Source organism: Ovis canadensis, chromosome 1 (assembly GCF_042477335.2).
Source record: "Ovis canadensis isolate MfBH-ARS-UI-01 breed Bighorn chromosome 1, ARS-UI_OviCan_v2, whole genome shotgun sequence".
Classification (NCBI taxonomy): domain Eukaryota; kingdom Metazoa; phylum Chordata; class Mammalia; order Artiodactyla; family Bovidae; genus Ovis; species Ovis canadensis.
Genome location: NC_091245.1, coordinates 236529532 through 236555308, shown reverse-complemented (window position 1 = coordinate 236555308; position 25777 = coordinate 236529532). Strand labels below are relative to the sequence as shown.

At 36.4% G+C, this 25777-nt stretch overlaps 1 protein-coding gene across 1 annotated transcript in view; it reads right to left on the bottom strand.

Moving 5' to 3' along the window:
- Positions 1-25777, bottom strand: part of DHX36 (DEAH-box helicase 36) — a 48020-nt gene that overhangs the window by 8044 nt on the left and 14199 nt on the right. Inside the window, exons 9-22 of the mRNA XM_069580473.1 lie at positions 24045-24126; positions 20117-20257; positions 19573-19675; positions 19133-19220; positions 15140-15195; positions 13369-13433; positions 12520-12663; positions 10182-10299; positions 9154-9252; positions 4251-4424; positions 4010-4096; positions 2996-3079; positions 396-495; positions 206-296 (exon numbers count right to left, since the gene is read on the bottom strand). Coding sequence (XP_069436574.1) covers positions 206-296; positions 396-495; positions 2996-3079; positions 4010-4096; positions 4251-4424; positions 9154-9252; positions 10182-10299; positions 12520-12663; positions 13369-13433; positions 15140-15195; positions 19133-19220; positions 19573-19675; positions 20117-20257; positions 24045-24126 — 1432 coding nt within the window. The remainder of the gene's footprint in view (positions 1-205; positions 297-395; positions 496-2995; positions 3080-4009; positions 4097-4250; positions 4425-9153; positions 9253-10181; positions 10300-12519; positions 12664-13368; positions 13434-15139; positions 15196-19132; positions 19221-19572; positions 19676-20116; positions 20258-24044; positions 24127-25777) is intronic.

Genomic DNA, 25777 nt, shown 5'->3' with positions numbered 1-25777 from the left:
TGGGTGACAAAGGAACAGACTTCAGGATGTGCAGTGAGGGACAGTGGTATCTACCTCAAACAGTTTGCCTTCCCTTAAATAGCCAAAGTTAAGAACAGGGATCTACTACAAGTAAGAGCAAATGTACAATACAAGCCGTGTTGTAGTAGATGATTTCAAAAGTTTGAGAGAACTACAAATAATTATAATAATCTTCAATGCTTACATTTTTCTTTTTTTACCCAAATTTAGTCGGATTTTAGCAACTTTGGGATATAAACCAGCACAGATGACAGCTTTAATTATCTTCTCATTATCTATTAGGGGTGGGAAGGGAGAGGAAAAAAAAATAAAAGTAAACTACTGATACAACTGACAACAGCAGCAAGTTATTTACACTGTATTTCCTGCTGTACCTGAATTTATATTAGATTCTGGATCTTGAGGATTTCTACTGCTTACAAATCCAGCTCCAAGAAGATGCTCAGCAAACTGCCCTTTCATGTTATGCAGCATCTAGGGAGCAATGGTAACAAACAGAACTAGAATACCTTCCACACAAATCTATAGGGGTTATAAAGTGTGCACTCATAAATAAATTTCATGGTGAGCTTTCCCTGCTTAATAAAATACTCTTACAAAAATGTGATGTTTTGCAGCAGGGTAGAGTTAACTACAAATTTATAAAAATCTGTTTCTGTCAACAGGGTTTTATTGAAACAAAGCCACACCCACTAGTCTACGTATTATCTTTGGCTGCTTTTGCATTACAATGGCAAAGATGAGCAGCTGCCAGGGAAACCATGTGGATATTAAATTGAAAATATTAATCGTCCCATCTTCTATAGAAAAGGCTTGCCTGCTGTAGGGAGTAACTGATGTTTCAGAATTACTTTATTAGGCAAAAAGACTAATTTTCAAAATTGCTCTCCATCCCATATTTTGGGGGAAAAAAATACAGAAAAGCATACAGTAAATAACATTCACATATGTACTACTGAGAACTAACTATCATTATATCCTGGTTCAAAAGCTTAAGGCCTGTTTCCTGTTTTTAAGAAAATGACCATGAGTAAAATAATACATGCTTTGTTATAAAAAGCATTCAAATAATATAGGAAAGTACAAAAGACTTCCCTAATCTCAATATCATCAGAAATATCATTAAATAAACAATATTGCAGATACTCATCAGAATTGGACAAAAATGCCATCTTAACTACGATAACAGTACAGAAGCTGTTTTAATAAAAGCATTTAATCTTAGTTCAATTTAAGGCAATTAAACAAAATTGAATTAGATGAATGCAACAGTTTTATAATTGTAAGGTATTTAATAAAGAAGCCTTGTGAGCTTAAAATAGATTATGAAATATAGTCATTTAAAAAAATTTAATTATTTATTTGGCTGTGCCAGGTCTTAGCTGTGGCATGCAGGATCTTGCTGTTGTATCATGTGGGGTCTAGTTCCCTGACCCAGGGTCCCCTGCATTGGGAGCTCAGAGTCTTAACCACTGGACTGCCAGGGAAGTCCCAAGTCATTTTTAAATATATATCCTTTCTACGAATTGTGTGACTTTAGTTTTCCTACCTAATTTCTCTTACCACTGAATCGCCAGGCTACCTCCTGATTTCTATAACCATTATATTGTTCAGGACAATACCTTTTTTTCTATATCCATAATTCTCAATACCATTTTGTATTTTTCCATATTTAAATAATTTCAATGTATACTCAGCATGTATTCTCCATTCCTAGATTCTTTTTGATTCACCTCGTAATATGCATTTTACTCAGTAAGTTTTCAAGGTCAGCTCATGAGTGTCTATTTCAAGTGCTTTCTTGAATGTCTGTAATTTTTCTTTATACTTGAATATCTTGACAGGATATAGTATTCTCAAATAACACTTGGATTTAACTATCTTTTCATACTGTAGTTCAAGGGACATGTTCTTACATATATCTCTGAATACATATTCAATTACTCCTGGATTTTCTATGAAGAGACACCTGTTACCTTCATGATAGATCAATGCTGTCCTCCTGTTTATGAGCTTCTTACTTATTGCTTTATTTTTTTCTTTCATGGCTGCATATACAGGCTGTGATTATCTCAAGCCTTCCTTCTAGGTAATATTTTGTTTTAAAAGATTGCCCATTTTGCTCCTTATGATGCTGTGGCCTTCAATTTGTCTTCTTGGCTCAGCAGTCTTTTCATTCCTTTTACTGGTTTATTTTCTTAACTTGGACTGAAACCACATTCTTCAACTGTTCCTAACTATGAAACAGTTGTATCTTCTGCTGAGATATGCCAGGTTCCCTTCTTTTATCCATTGGCTATAGCATCTTTCAGAATTGTCATTATCCTTCTTTTAATTCTGTTAATGTTTGGGCAAGTTTAAATATGCTGGATTCTGGATTCTTTACCCCTCTTGTAGATCTGCTAAATGTCCATTACCAGAGTTCATGCCACATAGCTGAAAAGGTGTGGATATTCCTATGCCTGCTGGCTTGAGATCACTTCTCTAGTTCAGCGCAGTGTCTGATGTTGCATTTGCCTTAATTGTTTACTTTCTTCTGTTTCACAAATGTCTTCAATAGTGTTTTCTCATTACACTAGGTCAGTTCAGGATAAAAATACCTATCTAAAGTTTAAAAAGAGATACTTGCCCTATTTGAGTTTAAAACAGATTTTAGAAGTATCAGTGAAAATTTTAGAACAAATCTTCAAAATGGCAACTAAAGGATGAGTGCAGAAAGAGTAAACGAGCTTCTGTGTTTTCTTGCTAAACTCTGGACTTGTTTCTTCTCTTAGCCATTATTTTATTATGCTAATTTACATCTTTTTCTTGTGCTACTGCAGTTGATTTAATAGTCTCTTCTATGATTTTGTATGATTCAACTTCACAAGATAGTCACAATTAACTTTTGGGTATAGAGCTGACTATACAGAATGGATACATATATCCCCTAATCTAACATATATGAGAATTACTTCAAAACACTCATCATTACCTGCAATGTATTTGAAGATAGAAAATATTCCCAGCAATAGTCTTTTTCATATCTGAAACCACGTTGTTTAGCTTTTTCCCATCCCTAGGGGGCAAAGAAATAAAGTATTAATTTTATTCCCCAAAGCAAAGATTACTTAGTAGTTTGTTTTTATTTTAGTAACAATGTTTACCTTCTGATTTTTAATTTTCTCTGTAAAAAAACCCAAATAATTTAAAAAATAACAAACTACAAAAACGTGAACTCCTTATGATCCTAGTCATTAAGAGGTAACCAAAACTGAATTTACAGACCTTTCTTTACACAAATAAGAGCAAATTATAAAGTAATGTACTGTTCATTTACATAAAATAGCACCATTCTGCACATGGTGTACTAATCAAAAAGAACACCCTGTTAGAAAAATTTCAATGCTATTATATATTTTCACCTTCACAAATATGTTTTGCTTTAAGTTAGCAAAGGGAGGAAGATGGGAGAAAAAAATACTGAATTAGCTCAAAAGAACAAAAAAAATATATAAACAATCCCATAACAGGAAACTGAGTCTAGAACTACAATAAAAAGATACTGTCTCCATACCCTAAATTACACTTAAATGTTGTAAAGATGGATGAGGAATATTTATCCTCAGAAAAGCCTGGCTGTAAGAGAAAACGTCTTTCTTGAAGAGTATACATGATTATGATCCTCTATCAAAATGTTAAATCTGAATACAGGTATAGTTTATTACTGAACAGGAAAGAACCTTCCATCATAAACGTGAATAAGACAAAGATGGAAATAAATAATAGTAAATACTGTTTTAAAATAAATTGTTCACTTGTTCTGTTATCAAAACACAAAGAACAGACTTTTTTCCAAAAGGGAAAATGTAATGCACTATCACAAAATTGGAAAGTGTATAATTTTTTTCACATGTTCACCTAATTTTAAACATTTTCACTAATTTAACTTATTCCTGATAACTATAACATATTTTAAAAATTTAAATTTAAAATGTGTCCATTTTACCTTAAATGCATTCACAACAGTCAGGTGGTCACTTTTAGTATCCTTTGCCAATTCCTTTCTTCTTGCATCTGCGACCTTTTCTTTTCCCTTAAAAACAGATGAAGGCAGCTTAAATTGCTCTGATGGTATATAAAGGAGAATGGCATTCTAATAAAAAGTGTATCTAAGCAAATAACTACCCTGTGTTAAAAAAAAAAAAAAAAGAAAGAAAAACCTAGCTTTTTATTTGTATACTTCTTACCAGTGGAATCACAAAGGGATCTTTGAAGCTGAGACTAGCAGCAATGGTGAGTACCGGGTCTAAGCAACAGAACAGAGCTCCAAAAAGAATCATTTTCCCAATGTGTGGTTCAACTGGTAATCGTGCCAAGTGAACTCCAAGAGGCGTCAATTCTTCTTGTTTATCCAAAGCATTCTGTAAAGTAAGAGTTTACGTTTAAAACAGACATTGTAAAGCATCATATTTTAGTTCGCTTAAAAAAAAACAAGTGACAGGCCACTCATGTCCAAATGCCCTTATATTGTTCAGCTTTAGTTCTCGTCATCAAAACATTAGTTTTGAGGTCAGCAAAGGTTAGAAACTTATTTAAACAAACAAAAATAAAATTAACTCACAATTCAGCTTTGCTATAAATGTTAGAAGAAAAATGAGAAACAATGTATTAGCGTTCAATAAGATAAAGAAAATCACTAAGTACAAGAGTTGTTGGGGGCGGGGAACCCAAAAGACAAAACATATACTCAGAGTATACAATGCCCAGCCCTCAACTGCAGTACTTTAGGAGACATGAAACCAACAGCAGGGCAAGAGATAAAAGACGTATCTAGAGTCCTCCAAATGGGGGTGACTTCTGCTCTGATTCCCTAGGTAATGTGATCCAATCATCCCGTGAGAAAAGTTGCCTGAAGACATTAACAGAAGAATCACAAAATTATTTTACAAGAGTTACAAAAGAATTACAAAAATTACAACTCCAGTAATTGGGGAGAGAAGGAAGTCTAGAGAGGTGAACAACACTGGAGTATCTTTTATCAGAGGAGGCAACATAAATCCTCTCTGGAGGAAATTATCACCCCAAGTTCCAAGTTTTTATCCACAAAGATCTCTGTAAATACAATGTCCAGTACACATTCAAAATGACAAAATCTGAACAACAACAAAAACAGCAAACAATAAAACTAGTATTACTCTGGCAACCCATTGGTAGTTTGTTACAGGGGTAGGGGAATTAGAGGTACAAACTAATGGACTGTGTAGGACAGACTACAGGGATGTACTGTACAACACAGGGACCACAGCCAATATTGAGCTCTACTAAAAGTTTATGAAAGAAATTACCTTAATCTTACAAAAACTCTTTCAGAGACTAGGGGAAAAAACACAAAACTTTCAAGCTTGTTTTCTGAGTTTAGAATAATCTTGGTTCCTGCTTGACAGGGACGTCTGGAGAAAGGGAAACTAAATAACCTTATACATGGGAAACTTAAAACAATGGCAAATTGAATCACAGCAAGTTAGGTTTCTTTCAGGAATGAGAGTTGGTTTAACATTTGAAAAACTAATGTAATTCAATACATTACAAATTAAACATAAAAAGCAGCATAACTGGATAATCTCATTAGAGGAAGAAAAGGTATTTGATAAAAACACAAACTTCCTTGAGTTTCTACAAAAAAATCTTCAAAGAACATGCTCAACGAATTATTGATAGCTTTTCCTTTGAGGATAAGAACATAAGAACATACACTATCATATCACTTCTGCACAATATTGTACTAAGGATCCTGGATGACAGCTGGAAATAAATAAAATTCCTATTATTTATAGATGTGATTGTATGCAAAAAAATCTACATACAGTTACCAGAATAAGTGGGTTTCACAGCATTAATGAAAACAAGGCCAACATTCAAAACCAACTTGATTTTTGTATAGCAGACACACAAGAAAATGCAAAATTTTGAAGTCTGAATAGAAACCAAAAATACCACTAATCAAGATCTCACTCTCTTAAAGAGTTGTATGATACACAGAAAATGCTGAAATACCAAGAGATTAAATAACTAAATCAATGGGAAAGAGCATGTTTTTGCTTGGTTAAGACTCAATATTGTAATTAAGACAGTGTGATACCAGCTCAAGAAAAATATACATCAATAGAATAAAGCAGAGCCTACAAATAGACAAACCCAGACACTTGATCGATGACAATGCTGCAGAACAAAGCAGAGAAGGAAACGGATAAACTTTTCTCTAACAGTTTCAGTCAACTGTTCCACATATCTAAACACTGATTCTTACCTCGCCTACACACACAGACACACACACATCAATTGCACGTGGATTGTATTTCTAAGTGTGAAGAAGAAAAACTGAAAACAGTATTATCACCAGGGTAGACAAAGACTCATGAAAGGACGAAAAGCAGTAACAATAAAGAAAAAACTGATATATATTGCACATTAAAATTAGGAATTTGTTCACCAAAACACTAGTAAAAAATGATAAGGCAAAAATACAGACATATGGAATACACAATTGACAAAAGGCTCAGATCAATAGTATACAGAAAGTATATATAGTGACTTCCTATAACATAACACAAAAACTGGCACCAGAAATTTACAAATGAGACTATCCAAATGGGCTGGAAGCATGAAAAGCTGCATACAAATTCAACAGTACTCACTGTAATACAAATTAAAACTATTAAACTACAACATACCTATCAACATGCTTAGAACAGAAGACTATAGGTTGGTGATGCTATAGAGCAATGAGAATACTCACCTACCACTGGCCCTGGTAGGAATGTAAGTAGTTTGACAACTTTGGAAAATGGCTGGGTATTACCTACTGAATTCACTCCTACACGTATACCTATGAGAAACACTTAAACATGTACACTAAGAAACAGTAAAATACTTAAGAATATTCATACCAGCGTATGTAACTGCTTCAAATTGGAAATAAGCAAAACGTCTTCGGGGCTTCCCAGGTGAAAGTGTGAGTGTTAGTCGCTCAGTTGTGTTGGACTCTTTTGCAACCCCATTCTCTTCTCCAAGAGATCTTCCCGACCCAGGGATCAGACCTGGGTTTCCTGCACTGAAGGCAGATTCTTTACCATTTGAGCCACCAGAAGCCCCAGGTGGCTAAGTGGTAAAGAATCCACCTGCCAATGCAGGAGATGCAGGTTCAGTCCCCTGGAGAAGGGGAATGGCAAGCCACTCCAGTACTCCTTCCTGGGAAAAGCCAGGGACAGAGGAGCCTGGTGGGCTGCAGTCCATGGGGTCACAGAAGTGGCGGACACAACTTATCGATTAAACAACAACCAAAAATACCTTTCAGTAGCCATATAAAGAAATGAAAATGAATGAACTATACACAGCTAAAAGCAGTAATGCACATGAATTTCACAATGTTTACTGAAAGAATTCAGAACCCCATTCTTCCAAAAGTCCCATCATCCTATGTGGATTTCTGTAAAGTTTATAAAGGATCAAATTAAATCGAGCTCTTTACAGAGATGTATTCTGGTTGGTAAAATCATCAAGAAAAGCAGAAGACTACCATTAGTCATGACAGATACTATTTTTGAGACTCAGGGAGTGATGGGAGAGGGTAGGCAGTGGTCTTTTAGTATCCCAGAGATGTTCTTAACTTCTTGACATGAATAAAAATAACATTGCTCACTTTGTAATAAATCATTAAGCTGGATGGTTTGTTTTGTTCTTTTATCCTGGATGGGCATTCTGCATTGCATAATAAAAAAGTTTTTTTCAAAATGCAGGCTTCAGACCCTACTGTTGGCAAGGATGTCCCAGGCCTTTTCATCATTTTGTTGCTTGCAAATGGCTCAGTAAAGACTGGTTCTTAAATTCAGTCAGGAGAAAGGAAGTCACCCCACTCTGGCTTCAGACTCCAGCTATCCTCTGGTCATCTGTCTCTACCAAAAGTAAGTTGATTCTCTGACCACCACCTAGCTCTCTATTGCTATGTTCTATTAGAGAAACATCCAGAGGGGAAGACTTTAATTTTACAGTCAGTAAAACCATACTGTTCCCTAAAGTATCAGCAACCTCACTAAATCTAACCCAAATTCAAACAAAAATGATCAGATCAGTTACAATACTTTTCATTTAAACAACTTATTACTCACATTACAAGCTTATTTCAGTGTTTTCATATGGACCAAATTCTCAAAACTATCTACACAGATGGCTCAAAAAATTTTTTTAATATGTAAAATATACCCATTAGCATCCTCTAACCCACCACTAATCAACAGAACTTGCAGCACTGATGGAATGTCATTTCTGCACTGTTCATGCAGTAACCAATAGCATGTGTCTATTCAACTTCTAAAGTCTGTGAGTATGACCAAGATACTGAATTTGTAATTTAATTCAAAACTTAAACAGTCACCTGTGGCTAGTGGATACTGAGCTGGACAGCACAGTTCTGTTCTTTCTCTCTACTTTGGGCACTAACTTACAGCCAGTCATGTGCGGCTTCTCAGCGTGGTATTGTATAGGGATGGCTACCAACTAAGTGGGCACCTAAGACAATGAAACCTGTTCCTCAAAACACTGACTTCATAAAATAAACCAACGGGAAAAAGCTGTTAAGAAAATGATAGGTAGCGGGATATAGTCTGGGACAAAGTCTGCTAGTATTCCTTCAAAAATAGAAAAGCTGCCTTTATAAGATGTCCATACTGTCATTAAGTTGTTTAGATTTGACAAAGCTATAAAAACACTATGAAAATCAGAAAGAACAGAATACAGCAACCAAATTCCTTTCAAGAATACAAGTGAAGAGGATCAAAACAGGAAACTGAAGGATTCGAAAGTTTTAAAAGATTGAAATGCAAAGCTTTCAAAATTGTATGTAATTTTACGTCATGCCTATAATGAAAAAACTTGTGTGGAAATAGCCCAGTATGATAAGTAGATCACAACAGTATCAGTTTATAACTTATTTCATACTTAAAGCTGAACAGCCAAATAGTGAATCAATTTGGTCCTGCACACTCATTGGCCTACTTTGCAATAATTAACAGTAAATTTTATAATTAGCTTGCTTTACTTAAACACTCTAAATCTGTTAGAATTTATTTAAAAACAAAAACAAAACAAATTTACCAGTTCCATCAGGTGTTTTATGGAGAGTAACACTGCTTCATTCGATGGTGGATCCATTAGCCTACTAAGAAAGTGAGCAATTCCACCTAGTCTTAAAATCTGGGGAGAGAAAAATATAAACATGTCATATATGAACATAGAGTTTAGTCTTTCCCATGTCATTCACTCGAATAAAGCATCAAACATATACACAATTTTCCAGTTAGACATTTTACCAGAATAAGTTAAAATGATGTTTGTGATTCTAAATGTTTAAAGGCCAACATACTACTTTCAACACCCACTAACTCTATTAATGAGAAAAGTAGCTGGTTAAAATCTCAACAAGTTGATCACCAATTATCTTCAAAATAAGGTGGCAAATTTTATCAAATATATGATGCTGAAAAAAAGGTAAGTAGTTTATAATGAGGGCATCTTAAGATGTAGTGACAGTAGCTAAGATTTACTGAGCACTTTCCATGTGCCAGGCACTGTTCTAAGAATTTTACGAAGTTAATTTAAATAACTTGCCCAATATAAAAGAACTAGCTTGCCACAGGACTTGGGATTCAATCCCAGATGGTCTGGCTCTAGAGCATTATATAATTAAAAGCTGTTTAATATACACGTGACAGAAGCTTAAAAACAGTTTACAGTTTATCGATTTTGAACTGTATAGGTTCATGTCAATGCAGATTTTTTTTTCAATAAATATAGTACTTGCATTTTCATTTTATAGAACTTTAAGTGCAGGGGAAAGTTTGTGTTCAATCAGCAAACACAACATGTACAATCAACAGAACTAGGGTCTGACTCCACACTCTAACCAAGCTGTTTCAATGACCCACCCTTGGGTGAGTCATTTTCTGGAGGCAGAGAAAAGACAACTGGCAAGTCTAACCCTCAGGCTGCTCAGGGTCAAACTATACTAACACAAAAACAAATGGTGGTCTAAATTCTTTCTGGCAGATTAACATATTACTTTCCTCTATAAAACATGCTGAAAACTAGAACCTTACTTAGTTTAATTCTCCCATTTAATTTACCTTTATCTGTAAACAAAGTTCTTCCAAAGGCGTTCTTAAAATTTCTGGCAGTTGATAGTCATCTAGAAGGCTTGCTCTAAGACTGTTATATAGATGATAGCAATGACCAGGTTGAACTCTTTAAAAAGAAAAAACCCAACAACAAGGGGGAGGGGAGGAGGTAAGTATTATCAGTGACTTTTTAGAATTCCAGAGAAAAGAAAAGGCAGGGAAAGCAGTCAATATCTATTTCTTACAAGCCACATCATAACTAATTTACTTGTTACTTCATTGTTATTCATATATTCCTTTTCCTCATCTGTTTTGAATAAACTTAAATCCACTAATCCTAAATCCTAGTTCTAAAAAAGACAAGACTCCCTCCTTCTACCAATAATTTGGTTACCTGTTTCTTACAGATTCCAGACTGGATGACACAAAATCAGCAGTATACATAGGTTAATCTCTTTGAGCCTTATGAGCACTTTATGTAACAAATCCTGGTATTATGTTAACCTATTATTATTTTAAAAGCTCTTAGGTATGTGCTATCTAGTGAGCTCTCAGAGAGATGTTGGAAACAATTTTTTTCCCTTATTTGCATCTACTGATCTGAATGATGGGCTTATCTGGTGGCTCAGAGGACCCATAATCTATCTATAGGATCTCCACCAAGGACCACATAATAAATAGTTTGCACTGGCCTTCAATCTTAATTAGCTTTGCTAAAGGAAATTTGTATCACAGAGCCCACAGGGGACTATTTTCCCTTTGAATTAAAATACTATATACATATATAAGCTAAATCACTGTATGGTATACCAGAAACTAAAGCAACATTGTAAATCAACTATACTTCAATTAAAAACATCAACAAAAGCACTGCAATTCCACAATTAACTTTCACCAGGTTAGTGGGGATGAAGAATTCTATAAAATGCAGTACTTTACATTTAGTGACTGGTCTGCATGGGGAAACCTCAGTCTTGCTAGGCTCCCAATCAAATTATCCCCTCTTAATAGAGCAGAAGGAGGTACACTTCTTGGACTAAGCCCGGACTATGACTCAAGAGCACCGACTGCATAATCCAATAAACTACCTGAAGTCAAGTTATACTGGAATAACCTGCAAACCTTATAACAAGTGAGTGACAGCTTTAAATATATAGTATAAACTTATTAAAAGGCTGATAAATGGTCTGTCAAAAATTTTTTTTAACTCTTCTTTCCTTACTTAAGCTAGTATCTGAAAATTATGGGAAAACTTTTTATTCTACATGTTAAGAGGTAAAATAAACACTCTTCAAACTCCAGACATGATTCTATCACTCGTATGAGTTAGGATGTAAAATATTCTGAAGTATACATTAAAACAAGTAATAAGTGCAATTATTTGTGTTACAGGCAAATCTTTTCTCCAATCATTAAAACAGAGGTATTGGACTTCCCTGGTGGTACAGTGAATAAGAATCTGCCTGCTAATGCAGAGGACAGAAGTTCGATCCCTGGGTCGAAGAAGATCCCACATGCTGCAGAACAGCTAAGCCAGTGCACCACAAATACTGAGATTGCACTCTAGAGCCCACATGCCACAATTTCTGAATCCCGCGCGCCTAGAGCTTGTGCGCCCCAACAAGAGAAAGCATCACAATGAGAAGCACGTGCACTTCAGCGAAGAGCAGCTCCTGCTCACCACAAAAATTACCACGGGCAACCAAAAAAACAAAAAAAAGGTATTCTTATTTCTCATGCTATCACATAAGTGGGAAAAAGTATTTTCCTTGGTAACTCATAGTGAAAAACCAATACAGCTGTGAAGTATAGTGATTAGGAGCCCAGGCTGTGGAACCAAACCACCTAAATTCAAATTCCTGGCTCTGCTACTTATAACACTGTGTGACTTTGGAGAGATGACTTTATTTCTCTATACCTTGGTTTCTTTACCCTCAAAATAGAGATAATAACCTACTTCATACCACTGTGGGAGGATTAAGCAAGTTAATGTGTATAAGCCTCTAGAGGATGATCTGACATTCAGGTATTATTAATAGCAATCATTATTAGTAATATGTTTTTTAAAAAAGAAACACAATCACAGATAATATAGCTAATAAGATAAAGAATATTAACTTTAATTAACCAGACTGAGGAATTAGAGGTAGAAAAATCATAAAATTAAAAACCTGACAGATACTTTTTCCTTTTGGAAAAACTATGATTAAAATGACTCCCCCATCTGCTGGGGAGTAAAAACATGCTTCAGTTAAGTTTTTAAAAAGATGAAAGGGAACTTCCTTAAATAAATTTGGTACACAAAATTTTGGGTGTTTTTGTCAAGACTTCAAAGGTATGATCTTACCTTCCAGCTCGACCTTTCCTCTGTTTAGCGTTAGCTTTACTAACCCACTCAGCAGACATTGTACTGATGTTGTTCTGTGTGTCAAAGTGCGTCTCTTTTATTTTTCCTCCATCTATTACATAAACTACATCATCAATGGTAATGCTGTTTGGAAAACAAATACATAAAAATTGTTAAAAACACATCTAAAGCATATTAGCTTATATCAGATCTACAGATAGGGATCTTAAAACACTTTTTATTGAATCAACTTGATTTCAGCAGTTTAGGATTTTCACCACTCTTCCACATTTACAAATGGGGATCAGACAGCACATCACAGGCAGTATCAGCAGCTTCGATGGCAGCATCCAGAGCCCTTGTTACAGATCATGTGCACAATTCTTATCTGCCCTCAGTCAAACTGCACAGCTTGCCTGCTGACTTGTAACTAGCTCTGTGAGCCTTCCAGTGCCATGATTTCACACCAGCTTCTGCAGAACAATCTGTTGCAATGACTGTATTGGTATATTAGTATCTCCAATGGAATAATTTTTAAGGGTATATATAACTGATTACCAAACAATCTATCAATTCTACTCCCAACCAGAAGCACTGACCTCAGTCCTCATGCTTCTTTAGGGAATCTTTAAAACAATCACTTAAAAGCCTATTTCTGAAGAGGCTAAAACATTAGTATAAGTAAAAAAAAAAAAAAAAAAAAAAACCCATGTTCAATGCAACTAAATTAAAATAGGTTTAAAGAAATTACTAAGTATTTTGCAGAAAAAAGATTAAGGTATGTTAACTGTTATGGTGCTCAAAACAAATGTAATCATTAGTAGTTGGTAATTAAAAGACAATTTTTACCTAGTCTCTGCAATGTTGGTAGCAATAACTATTTTCCGAACACCAGGAGGAGTTCTTTTAAACACCTGCAAGAATACATACATCAAAATCGCAAGAGTGAATTTCTGATACATCCATTCTTACAATTAAAGTAATTACTTCAAGTACTGTTCACTTTTAGCAATTTTGTGTTCATTCACTGGCATATGCATCTAATATTATAGATATATTCATATCTTATACACATCTTCAATATCACAAAATTCCCTTACGGTGAACCAAATCTCCCATAGATATCAAAACCCTATTACAAATAAGATTTCAAATGAAAAGGTTATAATTTAAAGATTATTTTAATTTATAGATATTTAAGTGGTATACAAAATTATTAATATATTTAAATATGGTAACTTAAAATTTTAACAAATGCTGCAGAACGCAAACATTTACTGTGCTGTCAAGTTTTTTAAGGGAGAAGGACAGAAGTGTAAAGAATTATGAATTACTTAAAAACTATACAGATAAAAACAGGGCTTCCCAGGTGGCTCAGTGGTAAAGAATCTACCTGCCAGTGGGGAATACAAAAGAGATGCAGGGTTTGATCCCTGGGTCGGGAGGATTATCCTGGAGTAGAAAATGACAACCCACTCCGGTGTTCTTATCTGAAAAATTCCATGGACAGAGGAACTTGGCGGACTACAGTCCACTGGGTTGCAAAGAGTCAGTCACAGCTGATTAACTGAGCATGTACAGACATACAGATGATACCAACCAACAAGGCACGTGCCCAATCATTAGAATGAATGCCAGCTGGCTGTACCACTGTATACCAGCTACTGAGACTGAAACGGACTTAAAAAGATCCCCTTCACATAATAAATCCTACGTCACAATGTAGACACCACTTGGCTGAAAAGCGAAAAAAAAAAACAAAAACAACAGCCTAAACTCGTCTCATTTATAAAAATGGTAATAAAAGAAAATATTTGCTAGTCTAGTCATATATCCTCTAGCAAAGGAATCAATATTTTATGGTTACGGCATGAGTGGTGAAGTACTTCCACACCAGATACTCTTTTGTTCAATCTTTGGGATCAAGAGCTCTGTCTTTCCTCTTCTCTTCCCTCAGACATGCACACTGTATCTAACCCAGCTAGCTGAGCCTTACTCAGAACTATCATCACACCAGCAGAGATAGTAAAAAGCCTTCCATTAAAAATATGTATATTATTTCTTACAAAGAGAGTGGAAAAAATGGATCCATCTCATTCTACCAGGGCCTGCAAATACAGTGGAAAACTACCTTTCCTTTGGGAATGCATTCCTCATTCTAACTAGAGAGATCCCTGAATCTGACAAAGTCAAAACATCCAAAACCATAATTAATAATACATCACTGAAATCTCATGCCTATAAATGTACTAATTCTGTTAAATCAAAATCTCAGTATCAAACTGTGTATGACATAATTATTCATTGCCAGGTTGAATTATTTTTATTGGTTTTCACATAACTTTTTATTTTATTCAGGAAACCCAAACAAGCTATTGATAAAAGCAACCTTTAAATGTTTCCCTAATGCTGATGAAACTAATGTGATTCATGGATTACCCTCTTATCCAAATTTTTGTGCAGTCATTCCCTGAAGACTCATTTGCAAAGGTTCTCAAAGAAGTATTTTTTGTATGGATTACTATTTTAAAATGTGCTTTCAAAAATAAAAGAAAATAAAACATACAATAAGCAGTCCTTAAAGCTTGCCTCAGTTTGAAAGATAAATTTAACAACATACCTGTGTCTGGTTAACTGTCGGCATCAGAGAATGTAAAGGTATAATAATAAACTTGTCTGAAAATTAAGAAGAAAATTAAACTTTAAGATAAACAGCTGCAGAAAATTCCATAAAAAATACATGGAACAATGAGTTCAGATGCTAAGCCACATTAATTCTTATATTCCTATGTACAATCAGATCAAGTATATACATTTTATATACTTGTTAATATTTTTTCTGCAAATTCTAAATTCTTATACAATGCTGAAAAGTTGGTAGCAACCTTTTCAAATTATATTTAAAAAAATACAACACAAAACATTAACTACATTCCCACCACTAACTAAAGATCAAAGGATTTTATTTAATATGGATGAATATGTTTGTAGACTTTGGGTAATCCCACTTTAATCAAAGAAAATTCTAAATTTTAAAGCAAATTACTTATTAAATTTCCATGCCCACTTAAAAATAATGAAATAGCATTGGTAAAACGTAATACATTCCAAAAGTCGCTCACATTAAAAAAATAATAATTTTGTTAGGAATATAGAAAGTTTTAGGTTACAAAATCAAGTTGCTCAAGCCCATTCATGATTATCAGTCAACAGACAGTTTGATGTAGTACTGTCATGGGAAGGAGAGAGAGTGTTACAGAATCAAGGGTAAATTTCAGCCAGATATAGCTACCAAAGTGCAACCTAACTTAAATCTCTGGCAAGAATGTCCAGAAGACCCTGCTGCTGCTGCTGCTGCTGCTGCTGCTGCTAAGTCGCTTCAGTCGTGTCCGACTCTGTGCGACCCCAGAGACGGCAGCCCACCAGGCACCCCCGTCCCTGGATTCTCCAGGCAAGAACACTGGAGTGGGTTGCCATTTCCTTCTCCAATGCATGAAAGTGAAAAGTGAAAGTGACGTCGCTCAGTCGTGTCCGACTTGTAGCGACCCCATAGACTGCAGCCCACCAGACTCCTCTGTCCTGCCCTAGGTAGCTGTATTTTCCAAGAAAAAGAACTGCTGTTACTCAGGAGATACAGTGCTTCCCACAGCCTCTATGACCCTCCTAAATTGTAAAAAGCTGTCAAATAGTGCTTGACAAAGAATATCTTCCATTACCTATCTCTGTGACACATTATGAAATACATCCACTCTAACTTGAATTGAATCAAGCCTTCAGATATACCTTCCAGTTGGCGGGAAAACAGGATTAAGAGATGATCAAATGAAATGATACTAGAAAGATTTAGACATCTCCAGAAAGTAGAACCTAGTCTTTTCCACCATTAGGAAAGAAAAGGGAAGATGGGAGTGCCGTTCTAAAACTAAACAATTTACCACTCTGACTTTCTCTACAGTCTGAGCAAGCTAGTTGTGAAAGATACTTTGGGGGAAAAAAATGGGAAAATCTGATTATGGATGGGATTATCAGATGATGACAAAGATTTCAGTTCAGTTCAGTCATTCAGTTGTGTCCGACTCTGCGAAACCATGAATCACAGCATGCCAGGCCTCCTTGTCCATCACCAAATCCCGGAGTTCACTCGAACTCATGTCCATTGAGTCAGTGATGCCATCCAGCCATCTCATCCTCTGTCGTCCCCTTCTCCTCCTGCCCCCCATCCCTCCCAGCATCAGAGTCTTTTCCAATGAGTCAACTCTTCACATGAGGTGGCCAAAGTACTGGAGTTTCAGCTTTAGCATCATTCCTTCCAAAGAAATCCCAGGGCTGATCTCCTTCAGAATGGACTGGTTGGATCTCCTTGCAGTCCAAGTGACTCTCAAGAGTCTTCTCCAACACCACAGTTCAAACGCATCAATTCTTTGGCGCTCAGCCTTCTTCACAGTCCAACTCTCACATCCATACATGACCACAGGAAAAACCATAGCCTTGACTAGACGGACCTTAGTCGGCAAAGTAATGTCTCTGCTTTTGAATGTACTAAGTTGGTCATAACTTTTCCTCCAAGGAGTAAGCATCTTTTAATTTCATGGCTTCAGTCACCATCTGCAGTGATTTTGGAGCCCCAAAAAATAAAGTCTGACACTGTTTCCCCATCTATTTCCCATGATCTTCGTTTTCTGAATGTTGAGCTTTAAGGCAACTTTCGCTCTCCTCTTTCACTTTCATCAAGAGGCTTTTTAGTTCCTCTTCACTTTCTGCCATAAGGGTGGTATCATCTGCATATCTGCATATCTGCATTATTGATATTTCTCCCGGCAATCTTGATTCCAGCTTGCGTTTCTTCCACCCCAGCGTTTCTCATGATGTATTCTGCATAGAAGTTAAATAAGCAGGGTGACAATATACAGCCTTGATGTACTCCTTTTCCTATTTGGAACCAGTCTGTGGTTCCATGTCCAGTTCTAACTGTTGCTTCCTGACCTGCATATAGGTTTCTCAAGAGGCAGGTCAGGTGGTCTGATAGTCCCATCTCTTTCAGAATTTTCCACAGTTTATTGAGATCCACACAGTCAAAGGCTTTGGCATAATCAATAATGCAGAAATAGATGTTTTTCTGGAACTCTTTATGAAATTTTTGAAAGATTTTCTTTAAGAGAAATTAAGCTGGTGGTTATACTTTGGCCACCTGATGCAAAAAAAAAAAGACTCACTAGAAAAGATACTGATGCTGGGAAAGATTGAAGGAAGGAGAAGGGGACGACAGAGGATGAGATGGTTGGATGGCATCACCGACTCGATGGATTTGAGTTTGAGCAAGCTCCAGGTGTTTGGACAGGGAAGCCTGGCATGCTGCAGTCCATGGGGTTTCAAAGAGTAAGACACGACTCAGCGACTGAACTGAACTGAAGCTGGTGGTAGAACTATAAATTAATACTTCCATCCCTGAGTATAATTAAATCAGAAAGCTAATGAATTATAATAATCTTTAACATCACACCCTTTCCCTACTTCCTCCAAAATGATCTCCACATTTTTCTTGGAAAATACATACACACTCACATTTCTAAAACTAAAAGTAGATCATATAATAGTTTATGATGGGGGAAAGAAAGGCCAAAGTTGGAAGGTTCAGCCAGAGAAGTATTTCCGTTTTAAAAAAATATACATGGTTGTACAGTTTAATCATGACCTATACTTTTTCTACACAGAAGTTACCAATGATGAGGAAAACAGAAAGTAGTATAGAGAAGTCATAGTAATCAGATAAAAATATTTTTGCAGTGAGAGAATAGAAAATTAATTATAGTGAATGATTTGAGGGCATTACCATGATGGGATTTAAGAAGTATTTTAGCCAATAAAATTAGATCAAAATATTTTTCAGTATTTTTAAAAAATAAAATGTATCAAAGCACTGCAACAGAGTAAGGCTAGGAAGTATATTCAGAACTATTTAAAATACTAAATGGAATTTGCTTTGATTTTACTAAAGTTAACAGTGACTCTGGAAAAAGCTATAACTTAATTTCACAGGAGAAAAATGTTCCAATGCACGTCTCTAAAACATAAGAAGTTGTATCTTTCAAAACATCCTATTCAACAATCAGATCATCTGAGAATTTTTTTTCTTTTAAACTTCAGATGTTCAGGTCACATTCTAACATTTGGCAGGTCACGTTCTAATACCTGGCGTGAGGGTGCGATCTGGGTCTGCATTTTTAAAGAAGTGCCAGGAGTAACTCTGTTGTACAGTTAGAGCTGAGAAATACTGGCCTAAGCGGATAAATTCAAACTTCTTTTCTGCCCAACTAAATGCAAAAGTAAGTGAGGAAACAAAAACCTCAAATGCCAAAGACTCGATTTTATTGGGCAAATTTGGGCAGAGAGGGGAAACAGTCTCACCATAAAACTAAATAAGGAACTTCACTACGTATCTACCATCTTCATCTCTGACCCAGAACTTTAGGGGGCGGGGGGGGGGGGGGTGGAATCCAACTTTTGAAAAAACTCAACTTGGGCTATAATAAGCTCAAATGAAAGAAAACAACCAGGCTACATATAACTCAAGTATCATTCTTAGAATGGCAATAAAAATACATTTCTAAAATACCTGATTTAAACATCACTTGTGACATCAAGAGATCGTGTAAAGTGCTGATGTTGTCCCAGCCTGGTAGAAAGACCAATATTGCACCATCCTATGCAGAGGGGAAATAACTGTTATAAAGGATCACATAACAAAATAAAGAGTATAATTCTGTGTAAAATTAAGTCTTTGTTAAAATTATATTAGCTCAAGATAACTTTTAGTTACTAATTATAACTAAAGAAAGAGTTTGCTTTTTAAAAATAGGATTTATAATCCAGACATTTCATTTGTTGAGTCTTTTCTTCAAACAGGTCAAACTGCTAAATGATTTTGTATTTTGAAATTCTTGCTCCTGGTATCAAAAGCTATTTCTTCCAAAGATTATTTTTTTAAAAGCATTTAACAGAAAATTTGAAATTGAAATGTTTCACTTTTGAAAATTAAAGAAAAACAAAACTAACCTCTTCTTCCAAAACAATGTATCGAATAAGGGCAGCAATCAAATTCAGATCAACTTTTTCATCATCCATTACTTCTATAACATCTACAGTGCTCGCAGAATACCTATCAAGTCAAATATAAAGTCATGAAATACTTGACAGCTTCCTGACATTTAACTTACTTATAAAATTTTAAAATTAACTCAATCTACAAATGGGAAAACATAATAAATAAAAAGAAATACTGGGATTATGACAGTGTTTACAAGTCAAATCAGTAGAGTATCCAGCTAGAATTATGAAACTCGAAATGTTATCCTCAGGGCTTCTCTGGTAGCTCAGCAGTAAAGAATCCGCCTGCACTCCAGTATTCTTGCCTGGGAAACCCCACGGACAGAGAGGCCTAGCAGGCCACATTTAGTGACTAAATAACGAAAGAGCTGGATACCACTGAGTGACTAACCAACAATGCTACCCTTAAATACGTACAAAGTCAAGATGAACTGGCATCTTGTTTTAGTCATTCAGCCACTATGTCCTCACTTTCAAACAAAAACAGACTTACCTTTGTCTCAATTCCCTTAGATAACCTGGCCAGCGTTCTTTATAGATTGCTTCTTTTTCTTCTTTTTCTTGTCTATTCACATGCCCTTGCATGAAACCTTTCTTAAACTGGGATCTGTGTTCTTTTTGTTCTGGAACATATCTAAAATAAAAATACTCTTAAATAGCTTCACTTTATTTAAAATTGGTTTTCACTAATATCTCTGACTTTTTAGGATTTTAGAAAGAAATTTTAAAGAACATCTTCACTATACTTTCTAGTAAATGCTAGTTAAATTTATTTACAAATATGAACATGTAACATTTTAGATTAAAATCATTCTTTATGAAAGTATGTCAAAGCTCTAGATAATCTTCAGCAATAAAAATTTAAATGGTAGAGTACCATCTTTAAGTTTGAATTTACTTTTATATCAAAAGTTAACATTAACATAGGTTCAAAATAATAGTTAACATTTGCCTAGACGACTCACATTTTGAATATAGGTGGTTTCTAAACGTGAGCACAAATAATTCCCTGGGGAGTTTGTAAAACAGATTCCTCAATCCTCTACCTTGTGATTTGAATACAGTAGGTCTGGCTGGGGTCTGCTCATCCAGCAATTTTATTTAGTGCCCCAGGAGATTCAGTGTATTTATAACGGTCTATAGATCCATAGACTCATGCTTGAGAACTACTTAGTTCTGCTAGGTCTTATAGACACAGAAAATGGCAGAGCCAGAATCAGTATTCAGATGTCTTACAAGTCAGTCCAGTGCTATGCTTTGACTTCTCCATGCTGCAGCGCACGTCACCTACCATAAGTGAGTTGAGAGGCATGGGAGTGGAGAGAGACAAGGAAAAATAAACCTATACTTTAACCCCAAAGCCCCTCGGAGTTCACCTAGATGAGAGCATCTAGACAGAATGGGGGGTGTGAAGCATGGGCTTTGTGAGTCAGACAGAATGGGACTTATGTCCGTGCTCTGCCATGTGACCTTGGACAAGGTATAAGCCTCCGGCTTTTAGTTTTCTTGAGAGATTAATACTCTTTAACAGTACTGACATGAGAATGAAAAAGAAGTGATAAAGCACGGTGCCTGACATATAGCAGACACCCCAAAGAGTTCATCAATCCCCTTCCCTATTCAGTACCTGTGACCCAGGACTCCCCTAAGTCTTCGATACATATAGAGGCACCACCGAGAGGTAGGGCAACCTGAGACAGAAATTAATCCAGTCAGCAGGATGGACCCACAGCTGGCTCCCTTCCCAGCAATTATAGGATCAGAGGTAACCTTTAGCCCCCCTCCCCAAGTACCCAATCACAACCCTCCGTAATATCTCACCTATTTTCTTTCCTACTTCCCTGCAGAGCAGCTCTTCCTCTGGAAAAGGAATAGCTGGGGCCTCTGCTGAAAACTTCTATCCAATGACCACCTCTACTTCACCTCCCCTCTTGCGCTGGCTACAGAACAAGTGCACAGATACTATCTGTTGCTTCAACAGACTCCCCTTAACTACAGTTCCATGTACATTCGCTGCCTTCCGGGGACCTTAAGAAAGCAACTCATCCTTCTGTAATGTTAGATTACTGATCCCTCAATCTTTGTTTCTGCTGTCAGGTCGTTGCCTGTTATTACCTTAGAAAATGTGCTATGGTAAGAAACAGGGCCACATGGTTGAAAGTGGAACTGAGGAGGGAGAGCATAAAAATTTATGAGCATTGATGATATAACCAGAACATGGAAGACCAACATACACTCTTTCACTTTAACATGTTCCTCCCTGAAACACACTACCCTCCTTGCCCTGCAGACCTCACTGCTTTCCTGAGTTGTCCACACTATCCCTGCCTTACACACTCTTCGCTTACCCAGAACAGTAACCAAAGTACTGTAAGTCATTCTGTATCCCGTCCCACTTTCCCCCATGACAACCCCGAGAGCTTTCTCCTTGAACATAGCTTCTCGTTTTCACTGCTTCTACTTAAGGTCCTTTTCTCTCTCCTACGTTAGTATAAGAGTTTCTCTGTGGGCACTGGGGTCTTCACTCTCACAAATGCTGCCATCTATTTTCCCCAAAACTATGGTCATGTGAGTATGACCAGAGTATACTCCTTAAGAGTAATAGCCTATATGTATCCCTATCTAGATACAAGCTCCAAAGTTGTGTAATGAGTCATTCCCTTGTTTTTTTCTCAGATCTTAGTGCACAGTGAAAGCCATATAGTTTCAAAAATATGTTATATAAATGTCCATTCAAAATTCAGCTGACTTTTCTCCAAGTAAAATATGCAGTAGGTAGGATCTTTGTTCTCACCTTCCCACCATCACTTTCTGGTTTTCTCCTTTAACAAGTAAGCTGTGAAGTCTTGAAAAATCTCAGCACAAATGTTTCTACATCTGTCCTTTTAGTTCTCAGATGTTTACTATAGGCCAGGCACTGTGCTACATACTAGTTACAAAGATGCATAAGACAAAATCTTCCACTTCGAAAATTTGAAATCTAGTGCAAGAGACATATATAACAAGATACATCACATGGCAATTATGTAAGCGGTACAAGAGATATGATACAAGTGTCCTGGCAGTCTTGCTGAAAAGGTAACTCACTCTGAGAGGTATCAGAGAAGGCTGAATGGGCAGGGATTTGTTCTCACGTAATAGTTTACAGATGAAAAGTGGGAAAGGTGGCAAATGTAACTCTGAAAGGAGGTAACAAAGCATAAAGTCATGAAGGAAAGGGCATAAGCTGGCATAGAAGAGACAATGGATAGGAGAACTGGCATAATGTGTGCCACTAGACAGACAGGGCCAGACTGTAGAGAGCCTTGGGGAGACAGGCTAAAAAGCTGGAACCTGATCCTGTGGGTCTGTGCCTTCAGCCCTCTCTCATCAAGTGATACTAAGGTAATTTTGATGGCTCCTAGAGAAGCCTGCTAGCAGCTAAAGGCCAGCGTGAACAGGATCATAACTTGGGCATACCAGCTGAGGTGCTCCGCTTTAGGCCATGACAAAGCAACAAAGGTTCTTCAACTAGTTTTCAAAGAGAAATCTCAAGGGCCATACCCTAGGGAAGAAAGCTCTCATGACCAGAGTTTTGGGGAAAACAGATGGCAGCATCTGTGAGAGTGAAGACCCCAATGCCTACAGAGAAACTCTTATGCTAACATAGGAGAGATAATAAGGACCTTAAGTAGAAGAAGTGAAAACGAGAAGCTATGTTCAAGGAGAAAGCTCTCAGGGTTTTCATGGGGGAAAGTGGGATGGGATACAGAATGACTTACAGTACTTTGGTTACAAAGCATGTAAAGCAGTTAACGTATCCTGGAACATAACTGCTTGAAACACCAGCTACTTTGATTTAGAGTTTAAACAACCGGGTAGAAGACAACAGGAGCCAACCATTATAAAGCATACTAAGCAACATAGATTATTTTAATTTTTTTGGTGGAAACACAGTGGAAATCAAATACAAGATGACAGTTTTTGTTTGAAAAATGTGAGGTTCAAGAAATCTGTGATACTGGAATGCTGCTGAGTATAGATTTAGATAAGTTTAGAATTCAGGAAGAATTCAGTTTTGAAACCGCAGTTCTGAAAGCTGTAGGAAAATAGTTCTTAAAATTCAGAACTATGATCATGAAAATAAGATTGCACAGTGAAATCATAAAATGCTGAGAAACATCTAAGGTGAGAACTCTAGGAGAATATCATATTTAAAGGGTGGGAAATGGAGGCCAGCAAAGGAGGATGAATACCAGGGAGGAGAATCAGAACATAAGTTTAACACTAAAGACAGAAATTAACAAACTTTTCTGCCCAGGAGTCTTTAGATAATACTGATATGTGGCTAAAGCCCAAGCTCTGTAATATAATATGGTATGAGCATCAATGTGGATTTTCAAAGACACCAAGTAATCTTTTACTTCCTAATATTTACTTACCTTATTTTTTCAATTATATCTTCCAAAAGATACTCCACAACCGGAAAAGTAAAGCCAGGTATATGTATCATTGGACAGTTACCTATTATGGTAGATAAAACATAAATCTGTATTCAAATGTAAAAAAAAAAATTAACTGTAAATAGGACAATGACTACATTAGTTTTAACTTCAGAAAAGGGTCCTGACACTTTTACAGCTATACCTGATTTTTCCATATCTCATTTAATAAAAACAGCAGTTTATTTTTCATTCAGTAGCAATTTACTGTTACCAAACTGTATACACACCTCACAGTTCTACAAAGTAACCCAGAATACAAAAAAATAGCACATTCTAAGTTGGATTCAAGGCCTATTAAGTCTATTTCTCTTCATCATTAGCCAAGATGGTGCTATGAGAACCTAAGTTTTAGTGAAACCTGCCTTTAGTGAAATGACCTCTGTGGCATCCAGAATTAGTGAAAGAAAGGAGTAGTTACAGCAAGAACTAACCAAGTATTAAACTACTGCTTACTATTTTAGAATCATTAGTTAAAAAAGAAGTCTCTCAGTACTGTTATTTAAATGTTATTTAGGTTCTGTACCAAACAAAATAAACTGTATTCTCTGTAAACAAAGGCCAAAGGTACAGCACAGATGGAAGTAACTGAAGTGGCACCACAACTCTGAGTACACTTATGTCTCTGACCTGTGCAAGCTTACTCAATGTAAGTTATGGATTTCTCATCAAAAGGACTGAGGCAGAGACAAAAACAAAGTAAGGCTCTGAGGGTCAACTGGACTGATTACAAACACATTAAATATAGTGCTATTCCATTTTAACGTCCTCCCATTTCTCCTCCTTCCCCAAACAATTTAAGCAGTAGAGACAGTGAGGCATAATTTTAAAAGAATGTACTCTGCAGCTACTCAAATTTAGGTTCGCTTTTATTTCTTGGCTACTCCATGAAGCTTGTGGGATCTTAGCTCCCTGACCAGGGATCGAACCCAAGTCCCAGCAGTGAAAGCACTAAAACTCCCAGGGAATTCCCTCAACTTTGGTTTCAAATCATCCTGACCCTCTGTTAAATATACAACCTTGGGTAAGCTACTTAACTGTTCTGAGGTTGCTTTCCATCTGTAACTATGAGAATAATAGCACCTACTTCACAAGATATCAATGAGCATTGATGAAGATAGGTCAAATACGCTACCCAGCAAGTTGAAGGTATTCCACAGTTATCACTGATATCACAGTTATCACTAGTTATCACTGTTATTAGCAAATTGCCACTTTAGCCTGAGATACATCACTTCTTGGGAAATAGATGGGGAAACAGTGGAAACAGTGTCAGACTTTATTTTTGGGGGCTCCAAAATCACTGCAGATGGTGACTGCAGCCATGAAATTAAAAGACGCTTACTCCTTGGAAGGAAAGTTATGACCAACCTAGATAGCATATTCAAAAGCAGAGACATTACTTTGCCAACAAAGGTTCATCTGGTCAAGGCTATGGTTTTTCCAGTGGTCATGTATGGATGTGAGAGTTGGACTGTGAAGAAGGCTGAGCGCCGAAGAATTGATGCTTTTGAACTGTGGTGTTGGAGAAGACTCTTGAGAGTCCCTTGGACTGCAAGGAGATCCAACCAGTCCATTCTAAAGGAGATCAGCCCTGGGTTTTCTTTGGAAGGAATGATGCTAAAGCTGCAACTCCAGTACTTTGGCCACCTCATGCAAAGAGCTGACTCACT